The sequence below is a fragment of the Nyctereutes procyonoides genome, unplaced genomic scaffold, assembly GCF_905146905.1.
Source record: "Nyctereutes procyonoides isolate TBG_1078 unplaced genomic scaffold, NYPRO_anot_genome, whole genome shotgun sequence".
NCBI lineage: Eukaryota > Metazoa > Chordata > Mammalia > Carnivora > Canidae > Nyctereutes > Nyctereutes procyonoides.
This window is the reverse complement of record NW_026575052.1, coordinates 50127894-50150328: the sequence shown is the minus strand read 5'-3', so window position 1 is coordinate 50150328 and position 22435 is coordinate 50127894. Positions and strand designations below refer to the sequence as shown.

The 22435-nt window shown below is 36.0% G+C and overlaps 1 protein-coding gene across 1 annotated transcript in view; it reads right to left on the bottom strand.

Moving 5' to 3' along the window:
• Positions 1–22435, bottom strand: part of PFDN1 (prefoldin subunit 1) — a 68851-nt gene that overhangs the window by 22380 nt on the left and 24036 nt on the right. The window contains exon 3 of the mRNA XM_055332478.1: positions 9516–9600. Coding sequence (XP_055188453.1) covers positions 9516–9600 — 85 coding nt within the window. The remainder of the gene's footprint in view (positions 1–9515; positions 9601–22435) is intronic.

Here is a 22435-nt window from a genome sequence, read left to right as displayed (position 1 = left end):
GAAGAACAAATATTGTTAAAATGTCCATACTAGGGCAGCCCGGGTGGCTCAGCGGTTTAGCGCCGCCTTCGGCCCAGAGTCTGATCCTGAAGACCCAGGATCAAGTCCCGCATCGGGCTCCCTGCATGGAGCCTGCTTCTCCCTCTGCCTGTGTCTCTGCGCCTCTCTCTCTCTCTCTCTCTCTCCCTCTCTCTCTCTCTCTGTGTGTGTGTGTGTGTGTCTCGTGAATGAATAAAAATCTTTTAAATAAATAAATAAATGAATGAATGAATAAATAAAATGTCCATACTACCCAAAGCAATCAACACATTTATGCAATCCCTGCCAAAATAACAACATTTTTCATAGAGCTAAAACAAGCAATGCTAAAATGTTTATGGAACCTGAAAAAAACAAAAGAAAAGCAAAGCTGGAAACATCACAATTCCACAATTCCACACTTCAAGTTATATTACAAAGCTGTAGTCATTGAGACAGTATGGTACTGGCACAAAAATAGAACATAGATTAACGGAACAGAATAGAAAACCCAGAAATGAACCCACAATTATATGGTCAATTAATCTTCAACAAAGCAGGAAAGAATATGTAATGGGAAAAAGACTATCTCTTCAACAAATGGTGTTGGGAAAATTGGACAGCTACAAGCAAAAGAATGAAACTGGATCACTTTCTTTTTTTTTTTTTTTTAAGATTTTACTTATTCAGGAGAGACACAGAGAGAGAGAGAGGCAGAGACACAGGCAGAGGGAGAAGCAGGCTCCATGCAGGGAGCCCAATGCAGGACTCAATCTGAGGACTCCAGGATCACACCCTGAGCCAAACAAAGGCAGGCGCTCAACCATTGAGCCACCTAGGCGTCCTGAAACTAGATCACTTTCCTACACTATATACAAAAACAAAAATGGATTAAACACCTAAAGATGAGACCTGAAACCAAAAAAATCCTAGAAGAAAACAAAGGCAGTAACTTGTTTGATATCAGCCATAGCAACTTCTTTCTAGATATGTCTAAGGCAAGGGAAATAAAAGCAAAGATAAACTATTGGGACTACACCAAAATAAAAAGCTTTTGCACTGCAAATGAAACAAAACTCAAAGGCAGACGGGGCACCTGGGTGGCTCAGTTGGTTAAGCATTTCTCTCTTGATTTCAGCTCAGGTCATGATCTCAAGGTCGTGAAACTGAGTCCTGCAACTGCATGAGGCTCTACACACTCAGCAAGGACTCTGCTTGGGATTCTCTTTCTCCCTTTCCCTCTGCCCCAGCCCCTGCTCAGGCACATGCTCTCTCTTGCTCCTCCTCTTAAAAAAACATAATTAAGTAAGATAAAATATATAAAGAGCTTATAAAACTCAACATCCAAAAACTGAAAAATACAATTAAAAGGCAGAAGACAGGAATAGACATATTTCCAAAGAAGACATACATCCACGGTTAAAGATGTGGTGTATATATACAGATGTGTATACACACACACACACACACACACAGTGAAATATTACTCAGCCATAAAAAAGAATGAAATCTTGCCATTTCCAATGACACGGATGGAGCTAGAGAGTATTACACTAAGTGAAATAAGTCAGAGAAAGACAGATACCATATGATTTCACTCACATGTGGAATTTCAGAAAAAAAATAGGCAAAAGGAAAAGCAAGAGAAAGGGCAAAACAAGAAACAGACTCTTACCTATTAAAAGCAAACTGTTATCAGAAGGGAGGTGGGTTAAATCACTGATGGGGATTAAGAAGTAGACTTGTGATGAGCACCTGTGATGTACAGAAGTGTTGACTCACACTATACTGTATACCTGAAACTAATTTTACACTGTATTTTAACTAATTGGAATTTAAATTTAAAAAAAGAACTATCACAAAAGTTAGGGTTATAGCTATGGGAAGGGGCAGGAATGGCATTTGTATTAAAGGGAGAAAGAATGGGAGAGCCTCTGGGGCGTGTCAATATTTTATTTCTTGGCTTGCATGATGTTACAAGTGTTGACTTTATAATTATTAAGCTATATGTATTTTAACATTTATTTCTGTAAATGCTATATTTTGCTATAAAATAAATGACTAATTTCTTAATAGATAATAAATTTTGAGCTATGCCAGTATATAATTCTTGTATAATCTATTAAAAAATCCCATTCACTAGCTCTTCTCTTACCTGCTCTTTTCTATCTAAACAGAAGAGAATCACTGTCTATCATATAATAGCGTCCACTTGACATCACCTCCAAAGAGGGGCTCCCATCGTATCCACAATGGTACCAACTCAAAAATGAAGTACTCAGGGCAAAACCTGGGCATCAAGCCAAGTGCCTACCAGTTACCACCATGCTACGGAAAAAATGATGTTCAATAGGCAGAGTAAAACCTCCACAATCACGGGAACTCCTCCAAAAACATTTTCTCATCAGAGTCTCAAAACTCAGCCAACTGCAGAATGTCACAGGCACCTCCTACCAGTTCCCTTGCCACCATTCTTCCTACTTGTTTCAGGAACCACTATCTGACTAAAATTGTCATTTTTGTGCAAGAATAGGGACTTTTACAATTTCTTAGATTTTACTTATAGCATGGGCTGCAGAGCTATTTCACAACCCTGAGATTGTAACATTTTGCGTCAGAAGTGGCATTATGCAGGCCAGAATGTCCTGGGTTTCCTTACTCTTATTATGTCACTGCTAAGCTATCCAGGGTAGTGGAAGGGGCAATGACCAAGTCAAAGATAAAGGAAAGGAAGTGATCAACTTGTATACACGTGTGTCTAAAATATAATGGGAACTTTAGACTAAATGCAAATGAGCTTCAAACAATGATTGCCTCTCACGTAGAACAAAGGAGCGAACCTAAGAGAATGGTGGTCAAAATGTGCTCAAACACATCAATGAAAGCTTATAGTTATCGCAAGGATTCCAAGTATTTGAAATTCATTAGGCGAGAGGTAAGAAACTGAACTCTAGCTCATCTGAAAAGTGATTCCAAGTTTTTCTAAAGGCAAAGTCCACAAAATTATATCCTTCTTACTTCAAAAAAAGTAAGCAAAAAATAGAGGAAGTATTTTTTACTCTTTAGAAGAAACATATTGCCTCAATCTATCAAATCAATGTTTTTTTTAATCAATGTTTTAACTCAACTTTAAAACTGAATTTTCTAAAAACAATGAAAAAATAACCTAGTTTCCCATTGTAGCAATGCTGTTCATTTCAAAACGAAAATTATTTTTATAAAGACAGACAAGAGGTACCTAGCTGGTTCAGCTGGTGGAGTGTGCAACTCTTGATCTTAGGGCTGTAAGTTCAAGCCCCGTATCAGGTGTAAAGATTATTTAAAAATAATTTTAAAATCTTAAAAAAAAATAAAAAGACTCAAGAGTCATCATTCGAACTCCCCAATTATATCCATGTCATTTAAAAAAATAAGTTTTTGTACTTTTCTAACATATACTGTATTATGTATTACAGACATTCAGCCATCTTTAAAAAATTATCGTAATCTTTAAAAAAACAGACATAAATAACATGGTTACTCTCTATCATACTGAAGCCACCCTTTTATATTTTCTCTTAGCCAGGACCAGAATCATTGGTCTATACTAATCACCATTAGGATGAAATGATTATTTTTTTCCTCCAAGAACCTGATCTATCTTTATAAAGGAAAGATAGACATCTAAATAATATTATCATATTTTGAGCCTATTATGAAAAGATTTTTTTTAATGAAAAGATTTTCTAATCAATCCCAGTAAAATGACTACAACCCAAAGAATAACCCGATATTTGCGTAGTATTTTGTAAATATGGTCTACCTTCCCAATAAGCTAGTACTTGCCTTTACCCTTCTGGTAAATAATCTAACTCCCATCAAGGGAACATGAAAGCAGGGTTATAGAACCCCCACCTCTGCTCCATAAAAGGAAAGGGCCAGTAAGTGAGGCCACTAGATGGGCTAACAATGTAAGCACAGCTTTAAGAGAGTTTATCAAGAGCTAAACAAATTCTAGGTAAGCTTCGCACTCATCAGCAAAGACTGGGGGGGATATTTGCAGAAGACAAACATGAAGAAACAGTAAGAACAGACATGGATAAAAGGGAGTCCAGGAAATACTAATAAAAATGGGTTCTTGGGATGCCTGGGTGGTTCAGCAGGTGAGTGTCTGCTCAGGGCATGATCTTCGGATCCAGGGATCAAGTCCCACATCAGGTTCCCTGTGAGGAGCCTGCTTCTCCCTCTTGCCTATGTCTCTGCCTCTCTCTCTGTCTCTCATGAATAAATAAATAAAATCTTAAAAAAAAAAAGAGAGAGAAAATGGGTTCTCATTTCAGAGAACTTGAATCAGATAAGCACCTCTGTCATTAAAAAGGTGTATCCATAGTGTCATTTGTACAGACTACTGGCAGGAAGTGAGGAGGCATACAAAGTGGGCCACGTTAACAGCTTTGATCAAAACTTGAAACTACAGGGATGCCTGGGTGGCTCAGCAGTTGAGCGTCTGCCTTCGGCTCAGGGCATCATCCTGGGGTCCTAGGATCGAGTCTCGCATCAGGACCACCCAGGTGCCCCAGGACACCCTATTTGCAATTACCTTAAGTGGTGACATATAGCTCAAATTACCACAATATTCTATAAAACTAATAAAATCATTACGGAGAACAAGGAAAAAGGACCTAACTTAAGAGTGAAAAATCAGGGACACCTGGGTGGCTTGGCAGTTGAGCATCTGCCTCCAGCTCAGGGCGTGATCCCAAGTCCAGGGATGGAGTCCTATATCGGGCTCCCTGCATGGAGCCTACTTCTCCCTCTGCCTCTGTCCCTCTCTGTTTCTCTGTCTCTTATGAATAAATAAATAAGATCTTTAAAAAAAAAAAAAAGACTGAAGAATCAGAAAATGCTTCTTAGGAGAAGTAGCCCTAAACTAAGATTTGAGTATTAATATATGGAGCCAGTAATAACTGCAAGAGGAGAAAGTGGAGGAAACTATTTTTTCCAAAGACCTAGTATAAACAAAGAAAACACAGCAAGTTCTAAAGACAGAATATTTCTGAATGGCTGGAGTATACTGTGTAAGAGAAGGCAAAGAAAATAAGGGAGAGGAGAGAAACAGAATCATTTCACAAAACGCTTTGAAGGTATGTTAACAAGTCTGAACTTCACCCTAAGAAAATCAATGATGGGTTTTGCACAGAGGAGTAACAGGACCAGATTTTCTAATATGCTACAATGTACATTCTAGCTTAAATACATTAAAGGACTGATGGGGAAAAACCAGAGATGTAAAAAAAAAAAAAAAAAAAAAAAAAAAAGGGCAGTTAAGATGCTACTGTAGATGGTGGGAACAGCTGGTTTAAAGGTAGGGGGAGGGGATCCCTGAGTGGCTCAGCGGTTGAGCGCCTGCCTTTGGCCCAGGGAGTGATCCTGGAGTCCCGGAATCGAGTCCCGGGATCGAGTCCCACATCAGGCTCCCTGCATGGAGCCTGCTTCTCCCTCTGCCTGTGTCTCTGCCTCTCTCTCTATCTCTCTCTGTCTCTCATGAATAAATAAATAAAATCTTTAAAAAATAAATAAGTAAAAGTAGGAGGGGAAAACTCCAGAAGGAAAAGCCACTTAATAGAGAAAATAAGGAAGAAGTAATACTCAGAAATAGTAAGAATTTCTGGAACTAATGAAAGATTTTAATCCACAGATTCAGAAAATCCCACTTAAACCAAGCAGAAATAAGAAAAAAATAGTCTAAAAAAGACTATCTCCACACCTAAACATATCCCAAAGAAACTGCAGGGATGCCTGGGTGGCTTATGGGACGCCCAGGTGGCTCAGTGGTTGAGCATCTGCCTTTGGCTCGGGTCATGATCCTGGAGTCCCAGGACTGAGTTCCACATTGGGCTCCCTGCATGGAGCCTGCTTCTCTACCTCTCTCTCTCTGTGTCTCTCATGAATAAATAAATAAAATCTTTAAAAACAAAACAAAAACAGGGGATCCCTGGGTGGTTCAGCGGTTTTGCACCTGCCTTTGGCCCAGGGCGCGATCCTGGAGTCCCAGGATCAAGTCCCACGTTGGGCTCCCGGCATGGAGCCTGCTTCTCCCTCTGCCTGTGTCTCTGCCCCTCTCTCTCTCTCTCTCTCTCTCTCTCTATCATAAATAAATAAAAATAAATCTTTAAAACAAAACAAAACAAAAACAAAAACAAAGAAACCACAAAGCATGAAAGACAAAAAGAATATTAAAAGTTACCTGAGGGACAGGTGAGGGGCTCAGTTGGGTGGCTAACTCTTGGTTTTGGCTTAGGTTGTGATCTCAGGGTCCTGGGGTCCAGCCACATGTTGGGCTCCATGCTCAGTGGGGTGTCTGCTTAAGGATTCTCTCTCCTCGTCTCCCCCACCCCACTTCTCCCACTCTTGTGCATGCTTTCTCTCTCAAATTAATCTTTTTTAAAATAATAAAGTAAACAGAGAAAAAAAGACAAATGAACAAGTAAGCTGACAGAGGCCTTCTCAACAACGACAATGGAAGCCGGAAGTCAAAGACCTGAGAAATTCCCAAACATATAAAGCAAAATGAAACCTATCCTCTGAACTATGTACACAGTAATAATGAGCACTTAAATACACAGACAGTAATCTCTAAACACCAATCCCCACTAAAATGAAAGATGGAGAAACTGGTAAGTATCATGGAGATCAGACTTGTGTCTCTCAATCACGAAGTGAATAATCAGAAAAAAAAAAAAAGAAACAGAATCTGAACACCACAATTAACAATGTATGTGTGCATTAGTGCACATGGGGACATGCATATAACTTTAGGCTGAAGTAACAAAACCCTAGAAGTATGGCAGTGTAAAATACAGGATTGCTTGAGGAGAGAGAAGAGTATGTAGTGGGAAATATTATCAAAAATACAAATTAGGACAGTACTGTAAAGTGTATTAAATGTAGAGGTACGGATCATGCAATAATTAAATGTTGGATAATAACCTACAACAGTAAGAGAAGTAGAAAACAAGAATGTTGAAAATATAAACTAGAAGTGGAAAGATAAACTATCAAATAATGAAAACCAGTGTATACAGCATAATTCCTCTTTATTAAAAAAAAAAAAAAAAAAGTCGGGATCCCTGGGTGGTACAGCGGTTTAGTACCTGCCTTTGGCCCAGGGCGCGATCCTGGAGACCCGGGATCGAATCCCATGTCGGGCTCCCAGTGCATGGAGCCTGCTTCTCCCTCTGCCTGTGTCTCTGCCTCTCTCTCTCTCTCTCTCTCTCTCTGTGACTATCATAAATAAATACAAAAAATAAAAAAATAAAAAAAAGTGTATATGGGTGTATGAATGTGTTCATAAAATAAAATTTGGAATGATACACACCAAACTGTAGAGGTGACATTATAGGCATGTGCAGGGAAGAGGGGAAAGTAGTATCTTCATTTATCAACAAGCCAGCTAACCCACTTTCATTATCTGGCAGATATCAGGATACTCTACCATTATTTGAGAAACTCCAAAAAAAGGTAACTTTGAGGAAAAAAACTTCCCAGGGTGCCAAGGTGGCTCAAGTGGTTTAAGCATCTGACTTTCAATCTCAGCTCAGGTCTTAAGTTCAAGCTCCACGCTGAGTATGAAGCTTACTTGAAAAAAACATTGTTAATACTCATCACCTGTGGGGGCACTTGGAGGGCTCAGTGGTTGAGTGTCTGCCTTTGTCTCAAGTCATGACCCCAGGATCCTGGGATTGAGTCTGGCACCAGGTTCCCCATGGGGAGCGTGCTTCTCCCTCTGCCTTTCTCTCTGTGTCTCTCATGAATAAATAAATAAAATCATTTTAAAAATTTAAAAATTATAAAATAAAATCATTACCTGTGGCAATATCCTTTTCAATTATAAAAGTAAACACATGCTTGTTATAATTTGCCCAATGCAAAAATTATAAGAAAAAAATAATTTCATGCCCATATCCCATCTAATTTCCTTAGGATAACCAGTGTTAATGTAATATATTTATTGACATATCATTTTGAAATTTTATATAGAGCACTTATTTTTTGTGTTTTCATAAAAAAGAGAATCACAGACACAATACATCTGGTTACTTATAATTTTTAGATGTATTTACCTACAGCTACAAAAACAGGTTTTTGGTTATCTACATGAAATAGTTTTATTTAGAGTTTTTTAAACTACTATCCTTGAAAATAGAAGATATAAAACTCAATCAAGAACAGCTGGGCTAACAAAAATGATAAAATAGGACACAATAACAAGTTGGTTACTAAAAGGTAAGTTTTTTCTTTTTTCGTTTTTTTGTTTGTATGCTATAAATGTTTTGCTTTTATAATACACCTTTCTAAGCTATAAACCTATTATCAGGTTGGTTAAATTATGGTCACTAGTCAAACAAAAATAAACCTAAGTAACCTAAGACACTACATACCCAGGCCATTCCAAGTTGGTGCCCCTAAGAAATCCCTGGGAGGATACAGGGGGTGTCTCACCAATTCCACAGAGGGCTGAGTCAGATTCTGAACTACTGCCTCAAACAGTACTCACACAAATTAGATAAAGTGACCTATGAAGTCATTGCAACCACCCTCATTTCAGGAAATCTTGGCTCCAAAGAAATAACAACCAGTCTTTTGCCCAGGCCTACTTTTACCATGTATAGGATGGACCTTCCACTCAAGCCCAAGAAGAATATCTCATCAAAGGTCTTAATGTATATGGAAAATGTAATAAATTGCAATTATCCAAAAATTTACTAAGTTACTCTTACCCATCACCTTTTTCCCTAGCTGGAAAAAAATTTTTTTTTTCCTCATTGCAGTATCATCTTCAGATAGTGATACCTAATCTTCATTAAGCAAATTACAATATATAAGAGACATATATCAAGATTCTTTCAATACTATTATCATTAACCACTCTCAGGCCAATCCAGCATAATATGGGCTGTTTCAATATACACTATGTGCTTTGCCTTTTTTTTTTTTTTTAAAGATTTATCTAGTCTACTGAAAGAGCACTAATGGGAGAGGCAGAAGAAGAAGGAGACAGAAACCTAAGCAGACTCCATGCTGTGTGGAAAGCCCAACACAGAGCTCAATCTCACAACCATGAGACCATGACCAGCTGAAACCAAGAGTCGGACACCCAATTGACTGCACCGCCCAGGTACTCTTGCTTTGTTTTTAAAAACAGACATGTTCATTCAAAGGTAATGGAGAAAATATATTCCGATTAATAGCATCTGATCTTCTTAAAAAATCTCCACATTTCTAAGACACTATTTTTTTTTCTTCCTCCCTTCCTTTTTTTCTTTCTTTTGGGGGAGGAAGGAGGATTGTCTTACACACTGCTATAAATATGACTGCTTTATTGCTCTAACACAATTTGAAAAAATGAAAATAATGTGACATGACTTTTGCAGGTATACATTTTCATTTAACATGACACAATGAGATAATTACCTTTTTCTTCAAATTTACTACTGTCAATATTTAATCAAACTTACTTCTAGTTCTTTAATTTTTTCTTCTGCTATTTTCTGTTTCTCTAACAGCTGACTGTGAATTACCTCCTTGGACTGAAGAATAAACCTACAAAACACAAAAAAGTTGAAGATTAAAGCCACATGTCCACTATAATCATCAAAATCAACAGCTACATACCATAAATATTAAACTAAGAAAATTAAAAGGATGATCTATCTCCCAACTTGGGACCAAAAGAGTGCACTACTACATTAATGTGACAAACTCAGTAAACCACCACAGGTTTAAGCCTTGGCTAAGGGCTAAAGTTTAAAAAAAATTCTGCTTTCTACTCTAAGAAGGAAATCAGGCTTTAAGTAGGATTCATAAATAAATGAAAAAAAATTAAAGGAATAAAAATCTATCACATGCTAAGGGAAAAGTTAAATAATAAATTTCCCCTATAATTTTTTTCAGTTGTCTAGATCAACTTTTATCTAATATTTTTTAAACAATATTTTTAAGTTAGAGCTCCCCCTCCAATCTTTTTAAACTTTTTTCTAACAGCAGTAACTCATGACCTTTTAAAGTTACAATCAAGTACTGTGTTAGGATCAATGTATTAGTGTTTATAGGAGTTCCTCAAACAAAAAGCACTGTAAAAAAGCCTAGTATCTTTTATTATTATTTCCAGAGTGTATAGTACCTCTGAAAAGCTCAAAATGCACAAGTGGAAAATTTCAACTTTTTCCATTTTACCATCAGGCAAATTATTTACAATTCATGAGAGTGGAAATAGGGGAAGCTTTAAAAATTAGCACTGAATCCATTTTGTGAACATATGTTCATAATTCCTGCTGTAGGGAAACAAAGAATAAACTATTTGTAGCTTTAAAAAAGTGAAATGAATTATTTTCCTTCTACTGGAATCAAGTGTCCAACTAGGCTATAACAGATTTCCATTAAAGATTGTAATTAATTAGGCAGATGGTTTCTTCTCTTTGCATATAACTTGAGAGTTTAGCAACAAAGAACTAAACTTCATTTCTTTATTTTTTTTTATTTATTCATGAGAGACACAGAGAGAGGCAGAGACATAAAAGCAGAGGGAGAAGCAGGTTCCCTGCAGAGAGCTTGATAAGGGACTGGATCCCAGAACCCCAGCATCACGACCTAAGCCAAAGGCAGACAGTCAACCACTGAACTACCCAAAGCATACCATAAACTTCATTTCTTTTTGTTGTTTTTATTGAAGTATAATTAACAAATAATATTCTATTGGTCTCATGTGTATTATGTAGTGATTCAGTATTTGTATATACTATCAACTGATCACCACAAGTCTAGTTAGTTATCATTTCTCACCACATAAAGTTAGTATTATTAACTGTATTACCCATGCTGTATATTATACCCCAAGACTTAGTTATTTTAATAACTGGAAATTTGTATCTCTTAATCCCCATCACCAATTGTGCCCCTCAATCAGTTCCTCCCCACAAACTCTCTGTATCTTTTAATCTGGGGTTTGTTTTCTTTGTTCTGCTTTTTTTAGACTCCACTGGCAGTGAAATCACTTGGTATGTCTTTCTCCGACTTATTTCACTTAATATAATACCCTCTAGGTACATCAGTGTTGTCATAAATGCCAATATTTCATTTTTACGTGGCTGAGTACTATTCTATTGTGTGTATATGTTTTCTCCTGTGTCTGTTGGCCATCTGTAGTCTTCCTTGGAAAAACTTCTATTCAGATCCTCGCTCATTTTTCATTTGGATAGGGTTTTTTTTTTTTTTAAGATTTTACTTATTTATTTATTCATAGAGGCACACAAACAGAGAGAGAGGCAGAGACACAGGCAGAGGGAGAAGCGGGCTCCATGCAAGGAGCCTGATGTGGGACTCGATCCCGGGTCTCCAGGATCACGCCCCGGGCTGCAGGCGGTGCTAAACCGCTATGCCACTGGGGCTGCCCTGGATAGGGTTTTGTTGTTGTTGTTGTTGTTGTTGTTGTTGTTGAGTTGTAGGAGTTCTTTATATATTTTAGACATTAACCCCTATCAGACATATGATTTGCAAATACCTTCTTCCTTTCAGTAGTTTACCTTTTCATTATGATAATGGTTTCCTCTGCTCTTCGGAAGCAGAGCAAAGCTCTGAAGCTTTGTAGTTTGATGTAATCCCACTCATTTATTTTTGCTTTTATTACTCCTGCTTTTGGAGTTAGATCCAAACAATAACAAAAGAAAACAAAAAATCTCACTAAGACTAATATGAGGGGCTTGCTATCTATGTTTTCTTTTAGTTTTATTGGTTTTAAGTCTTACATTGAAGTTTTTAATCCACTTGAAGTTAATTTTTGTTTATGATGTAAGATATTGGCCCAGTTTTCCCAACATCATTTACTGAAGAGACTATCCTTTCCCCCACTAGATATTCCTCTAAGTTAATTGACTATATATGCATAGGTTTATTTCTCGGCTCCCTATTGTTTCACTGACCTATGTATCTCCTTTTAACAGCGAAATAAGAAGTCAAGATAGCAATATGGGGATCCCTGGGTGGCGCAGCGGTTTGGCGCCTGCCTTTGGCCCAGGGCGCGATCCTGGAGACCCAGGATCGAATCCCACGTCGGGCTCCCGGTGCATGGAGCCTGCTTCTCCCTCTGCCTGTGTCTCTGCCTCTCTCTCTCTCTCACTGTGTGCCTATTATAAATAAATAAAAAATTAAAAAAAAAAAGATAGCAATATGCCATTTTTTCTGCCAACCTCAAACACCACCACAACACAAAACAAACAAAAAAACCACCACTGTGTCTAGGGTGGATTTTTATCAAGAGGATGTTATTATAGATACAAAACAAGTAAAAACAGATTTTAAAAATGGCACTTCAGCTCTGTCCAAACATCTGGAAGAAAACTGCTCCTCTTCTTTATAAATATACCCTGACATATATAATACAATCTGGTAAAGTTCTCTTTCACGCTACAAATAATTAACCTTGTTAATGTCCTGATAGGGACAGTCCACATCATTTAACTAATGATCCTGGTCTTCAGTAGTAAGTTGATCCTTTGTTAAAATTTTAGTCATGTAGTCACACATTGCAGTGATAGCACACATTCACGCAAAATAAGGACTACTATATAACCTCTTGTGACCAAACTATTATTAGTCCAAGAGACAGGTGCTGTTTCTGATGAATATTTTTTTCAGAACTATTTAGTATAGTTTCTGAAAAGCAAAGTGTTTCAAACTATACTAAGTCTCAGTGGTACCATGTAAAAACTATTGTAAATCTAGGCACAAAAGTCACCAAATTATGTCATAACATGCACAATTTTACTAACAAAGGCTTTTAGCCACAGAAATAATTTTCAGAGTAAAATACACATTTTAAAATAGCACTGACTGCTGGCCAGTGAGTAGTATTCTCAAATAATAGGTCATCAGACATTACCTTTATTAGTGTCTGGGAAATTTTCAAAGCTAAGATTAGAGATCAAGTCATTACTTATGTAGCCTTTAAAAATAAAGTATCTGAACAGATACTAAATCCCTTGAGCAGAAAATAAAATTACTAGAAAGCAAGAACACTCAACAACAAAAACATGTTTTTCCATGACCACACACCCTTTAGGTAGTTACACTGGACTGTGCCAACTTCAAAGGCCAGAGAGAGGGTGTCACTGAAGCTGGCCAATTTTACTATATAAGGACATCTCAGCCATAAAAGTTTTAAACAAGGGTGAGAGTATTGAATAAACTCCAATGTTTACCTCAATGAGTAGTTACACTGTAAAATTCAGACGAAAAAATATACAGAAAATTTGGTTTAGTCTTTGATTTTTAAAAAATGCCAACCATAAATCTAATGAAGATTGGGAAGGGCTCCAAGAAATATTTGACTTTTTGGAAAAACTCTTTAGAAGTACTTTTTTATTGTTAAAAGGCACTGAATTATCAGATGCTATTTTGAAGATAAAACATATAATAACGTAATTATGACTCCTATATCATAAATATTAAGCACATAGTTTCTCAAAGTAGAGAATCTCACAGAGATCCTGCCTGATAGTTTATGGAAAGCCAAATGGTAGATAAAGGATTCTGCTGTTCAAAATGTGCCACAAAGGAAAAATAAACAGTGAAGAGGAAAATTATTTTTATATGACAAATGACATGCAAAGAATGTGCTTACAATATTCAGGATTATATATTCTAGCTAGAGTTACTGCTCATAAAAAGCTTCTACACTGGAAACCAATAATATGTGGCCCTGCACTGTCAACTTTCAAGCACTAGTAGCCTGCTATTTAACTTCTTCATTTATTTATAATGATGCCATCTAAGGGGCACCTGGGTGGCTCAGTCATTTAAGCATCTGCTTAGGTCATGACACCAAGGTCCTGGGATAGAGAGCCATGTCAGGTACACTACTCAGCCTGCTTCTCCCTCTGCCATACCCCTCACTTATGCTCACTAGCTCTATGTCTTGGTCAAATAAGTAAAATATTAAAAAGAATTAAAAAAATAATTATGCCATGCAAAATACATCTTTTTTTCAAATACATAATTTTTATGATGGCTTTTAGGTTTGTTTCTTGAGAAATATAAGAGGCTATGTTCTGAAATGTCCTGCAGGTTGGTACATGACTTCCACTTTCTTATGACTCAGCATGAATCAAAAGTGTTGTTTACCTGCCCAAAATACAATCCAAGATGAGTGACAACGTTGTCTTTTGGGTATGCTCACCTGGACACACATTATTCAAACACAACAATATGCTTATAATATATTTTATATGAGTAGGAAACTTTTAGAAGAAATGTAAAAACATATGGCATTTAGGGCATTCACAAATTAAGTGGCAAAGAAAAGGATGAATAAGAATGAGTCTATCTTGGGACACCTAGGTGGCTTATTTGGTTAAGTGTCAAGCTCAGGTCTTGATCTCAGAGTCATGAATTCAAGCCCCATATTAGGCTCCATGCTGAGTGTGGAGCCTACTTAAAACAAAACAAAAAGAATGAGTCTATCTTGCTTCTTTCCCTCATTCCACTTATGATGAAAACCACTAGCATGTACACACAAAGATCTATGTGCAAAAAAATTTTGTCATAATTTTTTTAGCAAGCAATCAAGAAGAATCTAAATCCCTTAGTAAAGAAGGAATTTTAAAATTATGGTACATCCAGGGCGCCCAGCTGGTTCAGTTGGTGAACCATGTGACTCTTGATCTCAGGGTTTTTAGTTTGAGCCCCACATTGAGTATAGAGATTACTTAAAAGTCTTTTAAAAATAAAATTATGGTACATCCATATTGTGGAATACTGAACAAGTAGAGACTTTCATTACTAGCATAATGGAAAAGAGATACCCTAAACATTCTTCCTATTAAAAACAAAGCAAAAAAAAAAAAAAAAAGTTTTTCTAACATTTTGCTGAGCAAACACACATGAAACATTCCAGAGGCCCAAAAGAAGTGAGATCAGGAATTCTGAAAGGTATGAAAGGAGTAAATTTGCTTTCAACTTGAGAGTGCCTGCTGAATTCCAGAGACCTTGAGGATCCATACTGGCAAAAAAAAAAAAAAAAAAAAAAAAAACAGGAGATAAAATCTAGAGACCACACAAAATGAAGATACTAGTAGGAGAATCCTCAGATAAAGCCAGGTCCCCAAAGGGTTCCACCTTCAGTCAGAATGAAGAAGAGAGAAGAAAGAAACTTGCCCCTCAGTAGGATAAAACAGAAGAAAACTGTCTACACAACAGTAGTAAATAAAATGAGCAAACAAAAAAGTCTCCTAAACATGTATAACCAAAGGAAGGTAGGTAGAGGGATGGCAAAATGGGTAAAGAGGAATGGGACATACATGCTTCCAGTTACAGAATGAATAAGTCACAGGGAAAGAAGGTACAGCATAAAGAATATAATCAGTGGTACCGAAAGGGCATTGTACTGTGATAATAGCTATACTCATAGTGAGCAGAACATACACATTTCTTGAATTACTGCTATACACATGAATCTAATTAACATTGTATTGTCAACTACACTTCAATTAAAAACTTTTTTTTTTTTTTTTTTAGGGAAGCCCAGGTGGCTCAGCGGTTTAGCACTGCCTTCAGCCCAGGGCCTGATCCTGGAGATCCAGGATCAAGTCCCACGTCAGCAGGCTCCCTGCATGGAGCCTGCTCCTTCCTCTGCCTATGTCTCTACCTCTGTGTGTGTGTGTGTGTGTCTCTCATGAATAAATAAATAAAATCTTAAAACAAAACACTTTTTAAAATTCAACAAAGTAAAAAAAGAAACATAGTGAAATGGTAATTTTTAAAAAAAATCTGTAAAGATACCTCAGTTATATAGGAGGAGTGTATAGGGGGAGCATAATTTTCAGATTTTAATCTTCAGGATGTAAATAACTTTTTCAAAATGAAAGCTATGAGTTCAAATTTTTTTTTAAAGTTAAGTAGGATATATATATAAAACATTTCATTTTTACTCAGAAAAAATACTTGGTTATCTTTTTTTAATTGTGATATAACCAACATGTAACATTATATTAGTTTCAGGTATCAGTTCTTACTGGAATATAAGGACTCTATTATTTTTATTTTTATAAGTAGTTATCAAAAAACAAATGACAAAATCGACAGATTGTGAATTATTTCTAAAAGCAAGGACATTAAACAATTAACAACTTATAAAACTTATGTGGATTAGTGCTACAAGTTGTTAAAGCCTCACTAAAGGTAAACCTACATTTCTTACAAATTTTTTTTAAAAAGTGTTTTAATTAAAAAAATAAAAGAATGGGTAACTGTACCTGGCCTTCTCATGGGTTGTGGTCCAAATCTGACCTACTATGTGGTTTTAGAAAATCTCTAGTACCGACTTTATAGTGTTCCTTATTAGGTGGGTGGCAAAGCTGAAGTAATATAAAATGGGTTAATAAAAATTAAACTAAAAGAGAATGGGTTAATAAAATGGGTTAATAAAAAATAGGTTAATAAAATGGGTTAATAAATCAAACTAAAAGAGAAAAGGCTATTAAGAAAACCAATAAAATAAACAAAATAAATAGGATACAGCATGAAAAACCTAAGGAATAATATTGAGCAGCCTAAAATATTTATAATTAGAGATCCAGAAGTAAAGAATGAAGCAGAAGAAACACTTGAAGAAATAATGAACAAGAATTTCCTAAAACAAACTAAAAACAAACAAACAAAACAACATACTACCAAATCAGTTCTAAGACACCTGGAGAAATCCAAGCAAAAAAAAAAAAAAAAAAAAAAACAAAATCAGATGTAGCAGGTAGCATAATCAAACCCCTAAAACAAAGATAAACAGAAAATCTTAAAGGCAGCTAGAGAAATTACAGATTACATTCAGAAAAAACAAAAGTAAGAGTCACAGTAAACTTGTCACAAACTATACATGGTGGAAGACAATGGGATAACATTTTCAAAGTATTGAAAGAAAAGTTACTAACTCAGCAGTAGATAAAAAGTGAAAGTATCTTTCAAAAATGAAGAAGGGAAAACTAACTCGCTGGCTCAGTTGGTTAAGCAGCCAACTGTATATTTTGACTCAGGTTATGATTCCACGGTCCTGGAATCGAACTCTAAATCAGGCTTCAGGGATACCTGGGTGGCTCAGTGGTTGAGCACCTGCCTTTAGCTCAAGGCGTGGTCCTGGAGTTCCAGGATCAAGTCCCACATTAGGCTCCCCTCGAAGAGCCTGCTTCTCCCTCTGCTGTGTCTCTGCCTCTCTTTCCGTGTCTCTCATGAGTAAATGAATAAAATCTATAAAATAAAGTAAAATTAAATTAAATTAAATTAAAATAAATCAGGTTTCGCATTCAGCAAGGAATATGCTTGAGGATTCTCTATCATCCTTTGCCCCTCCCCCTGCTCATGCACCCTCTAAAATTATTTTTTAAAAAATAAAAAACTTTAAAAACTGAAGGAGAAATTCAAACAAAAACTGAGTTTATTTTGGCAAATATAGACCATAAAAAATGTTAAAATTAGTTCTTCAGCAGAAGGAATAGGATATAACCAGGCAACTTACAAAGAAATAAAAAGCACCAGAGATTGTATAAGTTAAGATGAATGAGACTTTTTTTTTTTTTACCACTAGTCACTTTTTAAAAAAGATTTTGTTTATTTACTTGAGAGAGAGAGCGTGCAAGCAGGGAGAGGAGCAGAGGGAAAGGGACAAACAGACTCTAAGCCAAGCACAAGCCCAACATTGGGCTTGATCCCATGACCCTGAGATCATGACCTGAACCCAAATCAAGAGTCAGACACTCAACCAACTGAGCCAGCAAGGCATCCCTGTTGTTAGCCATTTTAAAATGCAGAGTGGCATATGTGGCTAGCATGCATTTGCCAATGCAGAGTGGCAAATGTGGCTAGCGGTCCATTCCAGGCACATCCATGTGTTTTTATGTCTAAGGCTGTTCTCACCAAAAAGGCAGAGTTAGGAGAGACTGTTGTGACAGAGATCATATGGCCAGCAAAGTCAAAAATGTCTATCTGACCCATAAAAAACAAGCTTCCAACTCCTGATCAAAAGCAAACCATAACACATAAAATGTGTTTAAAAAAAAAAAAAGGAATGGAGGAAGAGATTTGAAATATTAAAGATGAAGCAATATAACAGTACTTAAAGGTAGACAATAAAAACATATATTGTAAAAACAAGAAAGTCACAAAAAAATGTTGTTTACTAAGGACTAATAAACCAAAAATGAGGATTAAATATTAACATAAAAAATAATCTAAAAGAGGAGTACCTGGGTAGGCAGTCTATTAGGTGTCCAACTCCTGGTTTCAGTTTAGGCTGTGATCTCAGGGTCATGAGATTGAGCCCCACATCAGGCTTTGCGCTTAGTGCTGAATCCACTTGAGTTTCTCTCTCTCCCCCTCCCTCTGCCCCTCCCCTGCACAGGCTCTCCCCCTGAGATAAATAAACCTTTTAAAATATATTTTTTTCATTGAAAATATATTTTTTTCATTTCATTTAGAACATATATATTTTTAAAAAGATTTTATTTATTCATGAGACATACACAGAGAGAGAGGGAGAGAGGCAGAGACACAGGCAGAGAGAGAAGCAGGCTCCAAGCAGGGAGCCCAATGTGTGACTCGATCTCGGGACTCCAGGATCACACCCTGGGCCAAAGGCAGACACTCAACCGCTGAGCCACCTAGGCATCCCTAAAATATATATTTTTTTATTAAATGCATTTATTTTTAAAAATTATATATGTATGTATATGTGCATACACATACACATACATGTATGTATATATGTGTATGTATATATACATATATACATGTATGTGTATGTATATATATACATATATGTGTGTATACACATATATATGTATATAAAATCTATAGTATATATATACAAAATCTAAAAGAAGGCAGGAAAAAAAGAGGAAAAGGAAAAAAGAACAAATGAAACAAATAGGAACAAGTAGCAGAGTGGTAGATTTCAATCCAACCACAGCAATAATTACTTGAAAAATAAATTATCTAAACACTCTAATTAGAAGGTACAAATTGTCAGAATGGATTAAATATCATGACCCAACTATGCAATCACCAATAAATCTACCTTAAATAAAAAGACATATACAGGTTAAAAGTAAAGGCATGATCACACCCACTAGGATATAAATACTGAAAAAGATAAATAACAAATGTTGGAGAGGATATGGAGAAACTTGAACCCTCATCCATTGCTGGTGGATATGTAAAATAGCATGAGCTCTATGGAAAACATTCTGGCAGTTCCTCAGAAGATTAAATATAGAGTTATATAATGACCCAGCTATTCTACTTCTAAGAATATAGCCAAGAGAAAGGAACACACACACACATATATATAAATATTCAAAGCAGATTATTCATGATAGTCAAAAAGTAGAAACAACTGAAATGTCCATCAACTGATAAATGGATAAATACAATGTGTTATATTCCTACAATGGAATATCACTCAGTAATGAAAAGGAATAAAGTACTGATACACGCTACAACATGGATTAACCTTTAAAACATAACGCTGAGGAATGTCAGGCAGGCTCAGTCAGAAGAGTATGTGACTCTCGATTTCAAGGTCATGAGTTCCAGCCCCATGTTGGATGTTAGAGATTATATAAATAATACTTAAATAGGCATATCTATACAAACAGAATGATTAGTGACCGCCTACAATCTAAAGAGGAAAGGAATATGGAATAATGACTATGGGTTTATGAATTCCTTTCATAATGAAAAATATGTTCTGGAATCAGTGGCAGTGATTGCACAATCTGATGAATATTCTAAAAACCAGGGATTTGTACACTTTAAAATGTTTTTAAAAGTCAATTTTATGTTATGTTAGAATTTTCTCTTTAAAAAAAGAGCCAATAACTTAAACACTTCATCAAAGACATGAAGATGACAACTAATACTCAACATCATGAGTTATTAAAGAAATGCAAACTAAGTCACAAGGATATACCATAACATATCTAATGGAAAGCCTAGAACTAACAACAAAAAAAGGCGATACCAAACGTTAATGGAGATGCAAAGCAACTAGAAACTCTCATACATAGATGGTTGGCAAAATGGTACAGCTACTTTGGAAAAGAGTTGGTCAGTTTCTTACAAACTTTGACCACCAGGGAACTCAGCAATCCCAAGTTTATAATCAAGAAAAATAAAAACATATGTCTGCAAAAACAAAGTTAAACAAAACTGTACACAACTATTTATGACTATTATAGTCATAATTGCCAAAAAAACTGAAAACTCAATGTCCATCAACTGGTTAATGGACAAAATGTGGGACAGCCATACAATGCAATGCTATTCAGAAATAAAAAGGAACAAACTACTGACACACCTAACAATGTCAAGAAATCTCAAAAGTTACACCAAATCAGACAACAGACACAAACGGTTATGAACAGTATGCTTCATTTACATAACATTCTAAATAAGTGGAAAAAAATAAATCAATAATTATCAGGGAGTAAGGGTAAAAAAAGAAGAATGACTAAGAAAAGTCTTTAAATTTTTTTTTTTTAATTTTATTTGAGAGAGAGCAAGAACATGAGCAGGGTGAAGGGCAGAGGGAGAAGCAGATTCCCCACTGAGCAGGGAGCCTAACACTGGGCTAGATCCCAGGACTCCCAGATCATGACCTGAGCCAAAGGCAGACACTTGACTGACTGAGCCCCGAGGCACCCCAGGAATGTTTAGATGTAATCAAAATATGATGTAAATATTTCAAAACCAGACTGCGGTGTTAACTACACAACTATATAAATTTGTCAAAAGATATAGAACCAAATGACTAAAAAGGGTAAATTTGAGGTGCCTAGGTGGCTCAGTTGGTTAAGCATCCAACTCTGTGCTCAGGGCAGTCAGCTTGTTTCTCTCTCACTCTGCCCCTCCACACTGCCCCCCTTTCTAAAAGAAAATAAATAAATCTTTGAAAAAATAAAATCAGGAAATGATTTCCAACAAAATGGAAAGAATAGATTAATCCTAGAATGATTATCGTAAGTATACTTAAGAGTCTCAAAGTGACTAAGAAAAAGAACATCCAAAAAAATCCATTTTTTAAAATTATGAAATAAAATCAGACAGAAACATATCAAGAAAAATTGAACAAAAAGAACCAAATTCTGGAAGTTAAAACTAATAAAAATAATTATAATTACAATAATTAGTTAAGAGATACAGGAGACAAAAAGATGTAAAGTGGACGTAGATGAACTATGTTTTATGCTAAATGAAATAAGTCAATCAGAGAAAGACAATTATCATATGATTTCACTCATGTGGAATTTAAGAAAATCAAAGGGTAAAGGAGGAAAAAATAAAATAGGATAAAATCAGAGAAGAATGCAAACTATAACAGACTCTTCAACTATAGGAAACAAACTGAGGGCTGCTGGAGGGGAGAGTGGTAGGGGGTGAAGTAACTGGCATTAAGAACGGCATGTGATGAAATAAGCACAGGGTATTCTATACACTAGATGAATCACTGAACTCTACCTCTGAAACTAATAGTACACTATATGTTAATTAATTGAATTTAAATAAAATTTTTAAAAAGATGTAAAACATTACAGTATGATTTCATTTTTATGTGGAATTTAAAAAACACAATAAATGATACACAAACCAAGAAATAGACTCTTAACTATAGAGAACAAGCTGATGGATGGGAGGATGGGGGAGAGTATGGGGGGAAGGCTGGTCAAATAAATGATGGGGATCAAGGAGTGCACTTCTCATGATGAGCACTGGGTAAGGATGTATGGAAATGTTGAATCACTATACTGTACACATGAAACTAATAAAACACTGCATGTTAACTATATTGGAATTACAATATAAAAATAAGCAAATAAAAATAAAAAACATTCCTATAATCTGTAAAAAAAACAACAAAAAGATGTAAAATGTTAAGTCAAAAACATAAAATGTGGCAAGGCAGGAGTATAATGTTGAGCTTTACAATGGGGTCAAACTTAAGTTGTTATCATTTTAAAACACATCATTTTAGGGGTGCCTGGGTGGCTCAGTTGGGTAAGCATCTGCCTTTGGCTCAGGTCATGATCCCAAAGTCCTGCGATCAAGCCCCACATTGAGCTCCCTACTCTGTGGGGAGTCTGCTTCTCCCTCTTCCTCTCTTTCTGGCCCTCCCCTCACTGGGGCTGTCTCTCTCTCTCAAATAGATAAATAAAATATTTTAAAAAAGAAATACATTACTTTAGATATGTCATTGTATGTAAACCTCATAGTGACCATAAAGCAAAAATTGATAGTAAATACACAAAAAAGAAAAAGGAATATAAGCATACCACTAAAAAATTCATCAAACCACAAAGGAAAAGAGCAAGAGAAGAAGCAAGGAACTGAGAACCACAGA